Below are 14,538 nucleotides of genomic sequence, written 5' to 3'. Positions count from 1 at the left end.
TTCCATCAACATCTCTTTCCCTCTCTTTGTCTATCACTCTCTTGCTGTAAGCTGATTTGTAAATATATTTTGCATCGTTTGTATGGTGGTGTTTACTACTTTTTGAATGTGCTTTTGCAAAGGATCCATTAGCAAATAGACATCTAAAAGATGCCTATGTTGCCAACAGAAAGGCTGACAATGCCAAGCACACTAAATCAGCATAGGCAGGACAATAGCATGCCAGGCAGGCTCCAGCTGAACCCGATTGAATCAAATAATGATGGTTATAAATCAACTCCTGTGTAAGTGTGTGTTTTGCTTGTTTTTGTCTTTCACTCATCATCTCTCCTTTGTCTTGTTACCCTTCCCTCTTTTCCTCTTTCTCTTTCCATCTATCCACGTAACCGAGACAGAGACTAGAGCTGATCAACAGAAGGGAGGAGGAATGGAGAGTGAGAGTGAGAGAGAGAGAAAGAGTTCAGGTGCATTAGAGGGAGATAGTGTGGGTCTTACCTGTCACCTGTAGCTCTTCTCTTATTAAAAGAAGGCTCAGAGCTGAAGGGAAAGGCTGGCGTTTCATTTCAGCAACTTTACCTGGCACAGTGCATGTGTGTGCATTTTGTCTTTGGGCAGGGGGGTGTCATTGCGAGACCGAGACAAAAAACAGAGACAGTATGTGTGGTGCCATTACTATGCCATTAGGCTATCTCTATATTCAGTCCATCAGCATTAGAGAGTTGGCCAAAACAACTGGACAATACCACGATGATGAAAACGTATAAGGGTGTGTGTGTGTGTGTTATATTGGGGTACCTGCTGTTGAAAGGCAATTTTCTTCATCGCTGTTGTCTTGGCAGTTGTCCTCACCATTACAGAGGAAACTGCGATCCACACAGCGTCCATTTCGACAGTGAAACCGTGCAGAGGAACACACCAGAGGATTACCAGCTACACAGAGAGACCGGGGGGAGGGGGGGTGGGGGCGGGTGCATAAAGGGGGAATAAAGGGGGAGGGGGATAGAGAGGGGGGAGGGGTTGAGAGAGAGAGAGAGAGAGAGAGAGAGAGAGAGAGAGAGAGAGAGAGAGAGAGAGAGAGCATAGTAAATCTTAATTTGGATCTTAATGTCAGGAGGTCATTGTCACTTACTGGCCATAATTAGCACTACAGCACACAGTGGCCACGTAGGTTATGACCTATGCTAACTGCGCTCCCTCAGTGAGCATGCACACATGATTCTCTCATTGATCTCTCAGCATTAAAATCCCTCTCATCACCATTTATTCAGCTTATTACATTACTGCACATTATCATCTACTTGTTCCCATAATTGTACAGATTTCAGTTTGCCCTCATCTCCTACCATACACTGGGATATTATCTGATAAGCAGTGACATCTCAAAAGGCAATTAGATTCCAGCTTTCTATCAGGAGACCGCAAATCAATGTCAGATATCAAACACGGATGACACATTAAAAAGCGAGAGCTGGCAACCGAACAAGTGAGAAAACTCCTCTCTGAAGAACTAGTTTATGGGACCAACTTTACATGCAGAGAAAAGAATTCCAACTTTTCTTACGTTCTACTTATAGCTTGGAGAAGCCAAATGAAGCAGAATTATCTGGAGGACAGATCGAGACAATTACACAGTGTAGCGAGCTGCCTGCTTTAAGCTCAGCTCTGTTTAAATGGTTAGATTAGATCTGAGCGTACATGATGCCCTGCAGGCTATGCAGAGCGTCTTTCTCTGCTCAATAGGATTTTGCTTTGTTACAGTCGTACATCCAGAGCAGGTACACTGCCTTCTGAGGACAAGCTGGATCAAATGCCACAAAAAAAGCTATTCCAAAATTACATCTGAAATAGCGCACAGAGACTTTTAGCTGCACCGTGATAAACTGCCGAGCTTTAGATCGCCTTTTCATTTAATTAGCAAAGTGCCTTATGAGGATATAAATAACTGCAAATGCTATAAATTCTAGCTACTGACAAAGCGAGTAGTAAAGGCAGTCTCTGTATTAGCAATGCAGAAATTCAGATTATTTGATCACAGAGATCACTGTAAATATATGTATGACAGAGAATTTTGTAAGAGAAGAGCACCTACTCATAGTGGTTTTCTTTAACTTTGTTGAGAAATCTCCACTGTTTTCACTATAAATGAGCACTTGTCCATCCATTCAATCAATTTTTAGTTTTAAATGAACAGTATTAGAGTATCCCAATGAGAAAATGTTTTGTATTGTCACAATGATGCTTAGAGCTATCTTATGACATCTTTTTGTTTGAAATATTTCCATATATACTGACAGGTGACAAATTAAAAGGAAAAAGAATGAATGGAGAAACATGATGAGTGCAGTTGCTTCCAAACAGATGCTTCATTATTGGGCTGCTGATGGTCAGGAGCCTGGCCAGTCACAAAGACTGCTCAACTGGCTAGTGTTTCAATTGAAGCAGTGACTAAAGTGACTAAAATCTGCATTTAGGCTACTTTCACATTACAAGCCTCTCTGCTGAAAACCGATTTTTTTTGCTCAAATCCGATCTCTCTGACACGATGGTTCACACTCGTTTTGATAAGTGGTTCAAATCTGTCATTAATGTGACTTGCATGAGCACAACCCACTCAGTAACAACACATGAATGAATAATGTGTCACGTGCATCATCAGCAAACAAACTATCGAGCAGAACGAGCTTTTGCTACGAAGATAATTAACTCTGAACAGCTCTTGGCCGTTCATTATTAGAGCGAGACAAAGGCGAAAAAGGGTGAGATGTGTTGTTTTTCCACAGGCTTTAACTTTTGTTTGGCGCGGCTGCCATGGTAACGCTGAATGATGGAGCATACACAGTGGAAAAAGCGTATAAATTCTGATAGTGTTCACATTAATGACGCATGGTCAGAAATCGAATATGTACCTGGTCTAAGATCAGATATCTAAGTTACTCAGGTCGGATTTGAAAAGCCACACAGCCCTGAAAACATCAGTCACATTAGGGCAAAACAGATTAGTAAATAGGGGCTGATGTTATGTCTAAAGCGTGCATTCAGTGAGTGTGATGCTCATGAATTGGTGTGACATGTAAGGAAAACCAGAAGAGCAGGTGTTCCTCAGGTAACTGAGAATGTCAATACAGTTACTGTCAGCAAGAACAGTCCATCCACAGCTACACAGAGAGAGCTATTATGATGGGGCTGTAGTCCATAAACCCCCCATTACAAAGATGAGTGCACGTTTGAGAGTTCAGTAGCATAAAAACCATAGATGCTCATCTACAGAGATCAGTCATCCTTCACCATATCCTCCCCAAATGGGTGAGATGTGTGGTATACACCAAAAGAACAGTGCAGGCCTGAATGCTTGACCCCTACAGTGACAGGGCTGGTGTCTCTGGTATGCTGTGGGGGGCATTTTGCTGGCATGATAGGGACGGTTCACTATGAACTAATGCAAAGTTATTCTGAATGATTACCATTGGCGTTCTATTCGAATACTTGCTTATGTGAGTAAGCACATCCTAGCTTTTATTGTGAAGAATTAGGCACTTTTACAAAAGCAATTCCAGATACAAACTGATGCAATGCAACAGTGCTTCAGGTTAAACAGTGAGTTGACTTCTTCAAATCTCTCTTTCTCTCTCTCTGTGTGCTGAGAAAAGGGACTAGCACTCTTTTGAAAAGTTCAAAACAGAAATGCACATGGGGATATAGCTGAGACTATACTGTGCCAGCCGGATGCGCTTTGTTCTGACAGGGAGCTGATTTGTTCGGTTGGATGGCTGGGGAAGAGGGCTGATGTCAGGCCAGTTAGTTCTACCCTGCTCTGGCCTGTAGGACTGCCAGATGCAGATGCTGAGGAATACTCACTGCAGTTGTCTTCGTCGCTGCCGTCAGGGCAATCCCGGATGCCATTGCAGCGGAAACGGCCAATGATGCAGTGGACTCCATTGGCGCAGGCGAAGAACGTGGGCGCACACTTGGACTTCACCTTCGCTGTGAAAGATAAATGACAGGAAAGGTGAACAACAGCAGTATCTACAAGCACCCACTGCTGGTTTAACTGCAATTAAACCAGACATACATTGATTTCTTCAAGAAATAGTTTGCTGACATATCAAACTGGCAGAGTTTAGCCCAATTGTAGTCGAGCCAATGCACACTTGGTGTCCAAAGCAGAGCCAGGAGCCTGGCTATTACACCCAAAATATGACTGAAAAATTTGTCCAGAATGACGGTGAAAGGAGCTAAATGGCTTTTTCTTCTCTTTAACACAGTAATTTCAAAGTAGCTTGAACTCATTAGCTTCATGAATGTACCTAAAGCAATGTTAGGAAGTCCCACAATTGGGAGTTGAAAAGCAGTCAAACATACAACAGCAATTTGAAATATCATGCTATTCAGTGTCAAGAAAACAAGTACATTTTCTCAGAACAGAATTAACCATTTAAAAATTAAAATTTGTGAAACCCATTCATTTTGGAAAAGAGGGAACACATATCTTGGCATCCCTACACTGGCTTCCTGTATGCTACAGGATCCAATTTAAAATTCTTTTATTTGTTTTTAAGTCACTAAATGGATCTGCGCTGTCTTATAGAGGAGATCTGATCCAACTGTATCCTTTCTCTGGGTCCTTAAGGTCATCAGATCAGTTGTTACTAGCTGTGCCATGGTCTCGGCTGAAATATAAAGGAGACCAGGACTTTGCTGTTGCAGCACCGATACTGTGTGGCAGTCTAACTCTGGACATTAGGTCTGCACCCTCTATTGATGCTTTTAAGTCTAGATTAAAAAATTAAATAAAATAAAATTATATATATATATATATATATATACGGCTCAAAAAAAAAATATATATATATATACACGGCTCAAAAAAATTAAGGGGACACTTAAACAACACAATATAACTCCAAGTAAATCAAACTTCTGTGAAATCAAACTTTGCACTTAGGAAGCAACATTGATTGACAATCAATTTCACAGAATGTTGTGCAAATGGAATAGACAACAGATGGAAATTATTGGCAATTAGCAAGACACACTCAATAAAGGAGTGGTTCTGCAGGTGGGGACCACAGACCACTTCTCAGTACCTTTCTGCTTTCTGGCTGATGTTTTGGTCACTTTTGAATGTTGGTGGTGATTTCACACTCGTGGTAGCATGAGACGGACTCTACAACCCACACAAGTGGATGAGGTAGTGCAGCTCATCCAGGATGGCACATCAATGCGAGCTGTGGCAAGAAGGTTTGCTGTGTCTGTCAGCATAGTGTCCAGAGGCTGGAGGCGCTACCAGGAGACAGGCCAGTACACCAGGAGACATGGAGGAGGCCGTAGGAGGGCAACAACCCAGCAGCAGGACCGCTAACTCTGCCTTTGTGCAAGGAGGAACAGGAGGAGCACTGCCAGAGCCCTGCATAATGACCTCCAGCAGGCCACAAATGTGCATGTGTCTGCACAAACGGTTAGAAACCGACTCCATGAGGATGGTATGAGGGCCCGACGTCCACAGATGGGGGTTGTGCTCACAGCCCAACACTGTGCAGGACGCTTTGCATTGGCCAGAGAACACCAGGATTGGCAAATTCGCCACTGGCGCCCTGTGCTCTTCACAGAAGAAAGCAGGTTCACACTGAGCACATGACAGACGTGACAGAGTCTGAAGATGCCGTGGAGAGCGATCTGCTGAATGCAACATCCTTCAGCATGAGCGGTTTGGCAGTGGGTCAGTAATGGTGTGGGGTGGCATTTCTTTGGAGGGCCACACAGCCCTCCATGTGCTCACCAGAGGTAGTCTGACTGCCATTAGGTACCAAGATGAGATCCTCAGACCCCTTGTGAGACCATATGCTGGTGCGGTTGGCCCTGGGTTCCTCCTAATGCAGGACAATGCTAGACCTCATGTGGCTGGTGTGTGTCAGCAGTTCCTGCAAGATGAAAGCATTGAAGCTATGGACTGGCCCGCCCGTTCCTCAGACCTAAATCCGATTGAGCACATCTGGGACATCATGTCTCGCTCCATCCACCAATGCCACGTTGCACCACAGACTGTCCAGGAGTTGGCGGATGCTTTAGTCCAGGTCTGGGAGGAGATCCCTCAGGAGACCATCCGCCACCTCATCAGGAGCATGCCCAGGTGTTGTAGGGAGGTCATACAGGCACGTGGAGGCCACACACAATACTGAGCCTCATTTTGACTTGTTTTAAGGACATTACATCAAAGTTGGCTCAGCCTGTAGTGTGTTTTTCCACTTTAATTTTGTGTGTGACTCCAAATCCAGGCCTCCATTGGTTAATAAATTTGATTTCCATTGATGATTTTTGTGTGATTTTGTTGTCAGCACATTCAACTTTGTACAGAACAAAGTATTCAATGAGAATATTTCATTCATTCAGATCTAGGATGTGTTATTTGAGTGTTCCCTTTATTTTTTGAGCAGTGTATATATATATATATATATATATCGGTTAACCTTTGATTCTGTGAACTGATTGTACCAGATCTTGTTTTGTTAAATATTTTACGTTGTGTTTTATATGTATTTTAAACATATCCTGTTTGTACAGCATTTTGGGTTTAAATGTTAAAATTTACTTACTAGTTCTCCTCATTGGAAATTCAGTCATACAGCATTAGAAACATCATTAGCAGGATTAGCTATAAGATCACTGTGGTTTGAGATGATTAAGGCATGTAGTTTGCATAACGCTATTTAGAAGGGTATAAGTTGCCATAACTCCAGTGCAGAACTATAGAAGCAAAACAGCGCCCGGTGGACAGTAAATGTTTGGGTAATAAATCATTCTTGGTGAATGCATTGTCAAATCATTGTTATCTTTAGTGTAAGGTTTGGTTTGCAGGTAATAGTTGGTACTTTGCAGTGTTTTCCCTGCTCCAGTGAGGTAAAAAGTGGCCTCGGCCTGGTAATAAAAGCAGTTAGATTTGTCACTCTGTCGCTGTGCAGGCTGATTATGCAGGCGGAGTGCATAGCCCCGTCAATTAAAGTGGCCACAGCCAGATAAGTAAGACAGATTTGCGATGCTTAAGCGTCCAGCACGTAAGGCAAAGATAAAGAGAGGGACACAGTGTCCAGAGCACAGTGCCCCTATAGATCCCCCATCGATATGAGAGAGACTGGCTGGAAAACCCACATCAATTAAGCTTCCCCAGACAACCAACACCCAATCAATCACCCGGCTCCAACCCACTTTAATTTATCGCCTGTTTAATGCTATTCTCTAAATGCATGGCGCGATACAATAAGAAATGCTCTATACACTACACAAGAGCAGCGATGGGTCACGAACATATTAAAAGGGTTGCTTTAAAAATGTAGCTGGTTCTGTGAGAATGTTCCACCTTGACAATAGTATCTTTTAAAAAGATAAAGCGAACTAGTCCGGGACTTGCCCTCAGATGTGTACAGAACAACTCAGTGTCATTTCTCAGTGTGCCTGGGCACAGTGAAAAAGCAGCAGGAGCTAAAGCAGACATTCAGACTCACTTCCTGCCTCTGCACACCACCGTACAAACAAAGACATTATCCTCCAGGCCTCTCTCACACGTCTCCCGGAAAAGCAGGGTAATAACGAATGCTAGTTCCTGCAGAAAGGTCACATCAGGACTTAAACTCAATCTTTGCACAGTACCATGAGAAAAAGGCTTGTGTGTGCTGAGTTCATCTCTACAGCAACCTCTGCCTCTGCTGTTCTCCATTCCTCAAAGACGGCACAAAGAAAAGAGAGAGGAGAATGAGAAAAAGGGAGAGAGAGAGAGAGAGAGAGAGAGAGAAGTTATAACCTATGCTTTGGCAACACAAATGCAGTATTATGTGTCATGTCAATAAAGTACTCTGAATTGATCTGAACTGAACTAAAGAGGGAAAAAACACTGGTCAACATGTTTTCCCCCTATTAAGATAGAGAAAAAATAAAAACAGAGAAAAATATAAGACAGAGAGAGAGGGGGGGGAATGAGACAATGAAATGAAATGAAAAAAGCAATGAAAAAGAGAAAGAAAATGAAAACAAAAGAGAATAAGAGGGAAAAAAGGGAAAATTAAAGAGATATGAGAAAAGGAGAGAATGACAAAAAAGGGAATGAGAAAAAGAAGGGGAAAATGGGAGAGAATGAATATAAATGTGAGAAAGAGAAGGATATCACGAGAGAATGACAACAGATGGAGAAAGAATGAGAAGACGTAAAAGAAAGAAAGAGAAGGGAGAACATAAGGAGAAAGTGAAAAGAATGAAAAGAAAATAATGATGGAAAGTGAAATAAAGAAAGAAAAAAGAAAGAAAGAATAAGAAAGTGAGTGAAAGATGGAGAGAAAGAAACAAAGAGAGAATGAGAACATAGAGGATGAGAGAATGAGAGAGAGATGAAAAAGAATGAGACAGAGTCTCTGAATGAATGAATGAATGAATGAATGAATGAATGAGCACTGGATTATATGTGAACCTCACTGTTGATTTTGTTTTTTGGAGAAAACTTTCCGTACTGTAATTGCGTCTCATTGTGCTCTGAGGTGGAGGTAAGAGAAAAGTCAGGCCTCAAGGCTGCGGCACAACAATAAAAGCAGACTTCTGCACAGGGTAAATTGAAAATATCACCACGCACAATCGGGAAAGAATAAGGCAAGCCATTTTTCCTCTCTCTGCTCCGTGCACTACTTCTAATAACAATAATAACAGTGGTAATGACTTGCCACGGTCTGCTGGTCACAGAACATGTTTTGTTTGTTTCCCCTTTAATAGTCTTTTCTTTCTGCCCTCCAACTAATGTGAAATGGAATTAAAGAGAAGTAATGAATTTTGAGCAGCCATGCCAGGCGAGCTCGGAGAGGGCGGGTCTGAGCCGAACGAACGTGCACCCGCTATTCTATCGTTTTCTTCTTTTCCTTTCTTTGGCGGCCTCATTTAGAAACTCAATATCAGCAGCAGGGCTTGCAGGCACATGAGCCGAGGCCATGCCCACACTGAGAGAATTAACTGAAAAGTAGAATTAATGGTAATTTCATGGATGCTGGACATAAGAAGCAAAAAGAGTGAAGCTAATGTAGGCAGCCTCGTGGCATTCTAATGTCCCAATAACCTTCACACGTGAAGAGATTTCCATGCGGAAACAATTTAGAAGTAATTAGCCTAGATCAAAGGTCAAAAATGCAGGATGAGCAAATACAAGATTAATATAGGTGGGCATTATTTGATGTATTTGGTTTAGCCCTGCCACTGCGGAGTCTTCTTCCTTTGTCATCCAAAGGGATTTGAGCCACTTCCATCTTGATTTAATTCCTTGGAAAACAAGTCGTTCTACCCCACTCCTCTTTCCATAGCCACCACCCCCCCACTGCCTTCATTGCACAACCCCGCCCATTCCGTCCCTTTCTGTTCAACTTCTTTAATTCCCAGCCAAGTTTTTCTCTTCTTCAGAGCTGAAAGTGAAGTTGTTTACAAAAAGTCAGCCTCAGTTTCCAGACTTGGTTATGAAGTTGAGCCCTTCTGTGCTAATGAAAACGAACAGTGCAGCATAGTCACACAAAAACGTGCAGGCATGCATGTGAAAAGGCCAATTTAAAGAACAATAATGAAACAAACACTCCCTAATTGAAAGCTGGTCTACTAATCGATCCAGCAGATTTTTGAGAAAATCTGCAAAAAGGTAATTATTCTAAAACTATTTAAAACACCAACACAAGTTATTTGTGAAACCTCAGTAATTACAGTAATTACCCGCCAAGGTCTGCAGGCCAGAAAAAACTCAGATTTGCCTCTTTGCTTTTTATATACACTTTAATATGAATGCGATTATAACATGGTAGTTTATACTACCTTGCAAAAGTTTTGAATCTCTCATCAAATCAATAATTGAAAGGATTCATTGCAAAATACCACTTTCAAAAATGTTCTTTTTTCATGATGTATACTTTTGGGAGTAATCTTTACACATACAAAATCAATGCTGAATTACGATTAACATCATCTTAATTAGAGAAAAAAAAGTGTTTTCTATTAACATCAGTTAGTTTTCCTCTTTATAACTAGCTGTGGCACACATGGATATGCAACATTTTAGAATTATGTTCAATTTCAGTGATTTTATGTACAACAGTAGCTTTTATAATGTAGAATAAATCATATAAATCAGACACCAAATCATATTTGTTACATATTTTTAGTTTCGTTCTTATAACGTGAACTCTACAGTGTATTTCTATGTGTTCTCTACCTCAAGATTTAATCACCACTTTAAAAATATTATGCGTTTTGGATGTAAACTTTATTCTCAAATGGTTGACAGTTTTCTGTCAATAAGTCAATAAGGAATAATCTACAGCACAGTTCATCAATCTGGACACATCCAGTATTTCTCTTTTTTCAGCTTCTTATCTTCCTATTAATTACTGAATTTATTTATCTGAAACAGAATTTATCATATATTCCTGAAAACATGCAGTCAAACCATAAGTATATGGAACTTGACAGAGTTATTGTTATTTTAGTTGTCAACAACACCAGAACAGGGACTGAAATTGTGGAGTTGAAAAGTGCAGGCTCAAAGCAAATGGACCATTGACTGCTTAGGTGTTCCAGGTCTGTGTTATTCCCTCATTATTTCACTTACAAGTAAGTAGACAAAAGGTCTAGAATTGATTTCAAATGCAATTTCTAAAGCATTCACTTGATTTGGATGTAAATACACTTAAATTAAAGCCAAAAGTCTCTGAGCTCATTTTTATAATCTCAACTCCAATGTGCTGGGGCAGACAGCTTTAACTTTGTCAATAACATCCTCCATAGATTCCAAACTTCTAAATGGCAAATGAAGTGCATCTTAAAAAGGCAGCTTTACTGACATCATAAACAACACTCTTGTTTTTGAGAACAGATGATTTCTTTGTTTGTTTTTGTTGTATATAAACACGTCATCACTGTCATATAAAAACCTCATATCTCTGAAATGGTAACTTTACAAGAAAAGGATAAGCGTTCTTTAATAGACATTAGCACAAAGAGATTTTATTACAAGAAACAATTGCTTTTGGTCTATATGTCATGAAACATTCACACAACCAAAAAGGTTAGCGGGCTTGTGCCTAAGGGTTCAGTGTATGTTAAAGTGAGAGGAAGAAAATGGGTTTATTGGTTCAATAAGGAGGCTGTTTTCATTTACCGCAGGCTAACGCCATGCATTATGGATGTCATGCACACAGATGTGTTGCATCACATGCTTTAGCATGATACTTTTATTTATAAATGCGATTATGTTCATTTGTACAAAAGCATTCTGCTAACGCCTGCTTTGTGGTAGAACAAAATGTGTTTATGAAACAGCCTAGTGATTTGCAGAGACTGTAGTTAGCTTATTTTGAGTTCAACTAAAAGCCTGCTCAAAAAATATTTGCACACTGGAAATCATGCAGTATAGCAGTCTGTTGGGTACACCTGTACGGTAGGGAGTCCCTAATGCATCAGTATACACTTCAAAGCAATATTTAAAACAAAGTATATGCACCACAAAGAATGAACTGCAACTGCTTCTACAGTGGAATACTGCAAGGCCAGCTGTAGCGCTAGACATGAACTCATGTGTGATGTACCATAACACAATGATGCACTCCATACATTTTTTTATTTTCTCTGGCATCAGAAAGGTCAGCAAAAAATCTGTATATGTCACCAAACGACATTTTGACAGAAAAGGAACTTCAGCGCTTAAACAGGCTCAGTAAAAGCAATGTGGCATGTCAAGTCAATTGTAAAAAGTGCTTACAATAGACACAAGCCACAAAATAGCTTTTTAAAAACCGTGGAGAAAGAAAGTTTGACGGAGCCAAAATGCAAAAAGAGAAAGCTACCCTCATCTGGTCAGCACCAGGAAGTTAAATTTTGATCATAGGTGAAATTAGCACACTAAACTACACAGTCAAAAGAATGTGGACATGTAAGCTTGTTGGACAACATATTTTAAAATTATGGGCTTTCCACACAATTTGAGCCCATTCAGTCAAAAGAGCATGCATGAGGTCGGACATCAATGCTGGATAAGAATCTCTGGCTCACAGCTGATGTTCCAATTCATCCTAAATGTGTTCAGTGGGGTTGAGGTCTGTGCAGACTACTGGAGTTCCTCCACAACAAACTCATCAAATCATTCTTAACGGAGCTCACTCTGTTCACAGGAGTACAGTCAACTTGAAACAGGAAAAAGTCGTTCCCAAACTGTTACCACAAAGCCGGAAGCATACAACTGTCTAAAGTGTCTTTCCACATTGTAGCATTAACATGACCCTTCACTGGAACTAAGGGCTCGAGCCCAGAACAGTCCCTTTACAGTTGGCATGAGGCATTCCTGTAGATAGCATTCTTCTGTTATCTGCCAAATCTAGGCTCAGCCAAATAGTAAAGGATCACATGTTTCACAAATAGTAAAACATCACATGTTTCCACTGCTCCAGGGTCCAATGGCAGCATACTTTACATCACTCCAGCAGACGTTTGGCACTGCCCACAGCAAGCTTAGGGTTATGTGCATCTGCTTGGCCATGGAAAACCCATTTTATGAAGCTCATGATGCATAGCTTAGCAATGTAGTCAGTGATACAAGAGAGGTGATTTTTCAGCATACAACAATCCTGCTCTGTGAGTTTGTGTGGTCTCCTGCTTTAGCTTAAGCAGCTCTTGCTTCTAGACACTTCCCTTTCACAATAATAGCACTTATAGCTGGTTGGGACAGATCTAGCAGGGCAGAAATTTTACAAACTGACTGGCAAAGGTAGCATCCTATGACAGCGCCACGTTCAAAGTTTCTGAGCTCTTCACTTAGCTATATTTTTGTTTTTGATTTTATACACCTGTTAGCAATGACAAACATTTGAAGGCAATAATTAAGAGGAATGTCCACATACTTTTGTTTGTATAGTGTAGGTGTCCATTTGAATTTGGCCATTTGAAATGTCATGCAGTTGTCATATACAGCTTCAATATTCATCCTCATTTCTTCAGTTTCTTACTGTATTTGTAAGTCAAACCAAGTCAAAAAATGTGTGCATTGCCTCTCAAATTCATCATTTTAAGAGCGCTGGATAATATGATATATTACAGAAAACTTTTGTTAAAAAGAATTGATATATTGGTTCTGTCTTTATGACTGATATGTTGAACATTTGACTGCTTCACAAGTTTCAAAGTAAATCTATTGCCTGTACAAACAGCTCCACTATGATGGAACCAGCCCTTCATTTGAGGAAGGGGAATGTCAATCATCTTCTTCTAGCAAACCAAATAAGGACAAATCAAATCAGAGATGCTGTCAGAATGTACAGCTTTTTTCCTGATGGACACAACCAGACATGCTGCACTCAGCAAGGCAGGGGAATGACTTCATAGCAGTTGAGCAGTCTAAAGTGCTTGATGTGAAAACATTTTCAGTTCTAATGGAGAAGTTTCTCGATGCTGAGGATTTTATGTATGTTTAACTTTTTCACAGGCCACATTTCTCAGTTTATTTTCCCCAATATTAAATTCAGCAAATAAATAGTAATTTTACATTAAAATGTGCAAGAGTTCTGTACTTTTGTATACGAGCACACAACATACTTTAATTGAATAATTTATGAACTTAGATACTGTTTTACAGCATATATATATATATATATATATATATATATATATATATATATATATTGCTGCTGTTCCTTTTCCAGAACACAAACGAACAACAATGTCCTCACAACAGTCCTCACCTCATGCTTTATTTAGAGTTGAGATATACCTTTAGCAGAATGGGCTGCTTAAATCTTCAAAAAAAATCTATAAGACTCTCACAATGGCTCACTATCTCTAGCACTCAGAGCACAACACTACAGTTAACAAATCCCTATGTACTCCTGCCCTCCATACAGACGATCAAGTACCCTCCATACAGACAATCCAAGTAATTTTTTAAGTTGAACATTTGAAAGCCAGCTGCTAACATGAGAATGCTGAACGATATCAGACTGCTGGTGCACTGGCTCTCAAGACTGTCTGTCCACCTCTGGGGTTTCTAACAGAGTGCGCTTAAAGCAGGTGGACAAGGTCACGTCTAGCATGTGCGAGTGAGAGAGAGAGTGGAGGGATAGAAGAGGAAAAAAAGAACAAGGGAATGTATAGTAGGGGAGCTGAAAGGTTTCTCTGACCTTGCGAAAGCGCTCCTGAAGGAAGGGAAATCAATAGGTAATGGAGTCTGGGTGAAAGCAAGGAGGGCATCAGTAGACATATGCAGCGTGGCAGAGGGGGCTGGGGGAGAGATCCAATCAATCCTGGCTTCTCTGATTCGGCCCTTCAACAGTAATACAGTAACAAACCTGCTTTGGCTCGCGGGTACGAAAAGGTTCCATTATTCAGAGGGATCATTAGCTGGATCAGTTGAAAAGGCCTTGGCCATGTGAATACTTTTCTATATTCATTACAGTAACAGTTATAGTAACAGTTAAGCAGCACGTCATCTGACAAGTGCATTTAAATAACAGGCTTTAATGAGGTGTGTGGAAATGGATATACTCT

The 14,538-nt window shown here is 40.6% G+C and overlaps 1 protein-coding gene across 2 annotated transcripts in view; it reads right to left on the bottom strand.

The window, feature by feature from the left end:
- ldlrad3 (low density lipoprotein receptor class A domain containing 3) overlaps positions 1-14,538 on the bottom strand; it is a 99,819-nt gene that overhangs the window by 35,975 nt on the left and 49,306 nt on the right. The window contains exons 3-5 of one of the 2 annotated variants that reach the window (XM_037542629.1): positions 7,642-7,710; positions 3,856-3,981; positions 796-930 (exon numbers count right to left, since the gene is read on the bottom strand). In XM_037542629.1, the coding sequence (XP_037398526.1) occupies positions 796-930; positions 3,856-3,981; positions 7,642-7,710 (330 nt within the window). The remainder of the gene's footprint in view (positions 1-795; positions 931-3,855; positions 3,982-7,641; positions 7,711-14,538) is intronic. The other variant, XM_017700081.2, reaches the window with a different exon arrangement.

The sequence above is a fragment of the Pygocentrus nattereri genome, chromosome 11, assembly GCF_015220715.1.
Source record: "Pygocentrus nattereri isolate fPygNat1 chromosome 11, fPygNat1.pri, whole genome shotgun sequence".
NCBI lineage: Eukaryota > Metazoa > Chordata > Actinopteri > Characiformes > Serrasalmidae > Pygocentrus > Pygocentrus nattereri.
This window is presented reverse-complemented; position numbering and strand designations above follow the sequence as displayed.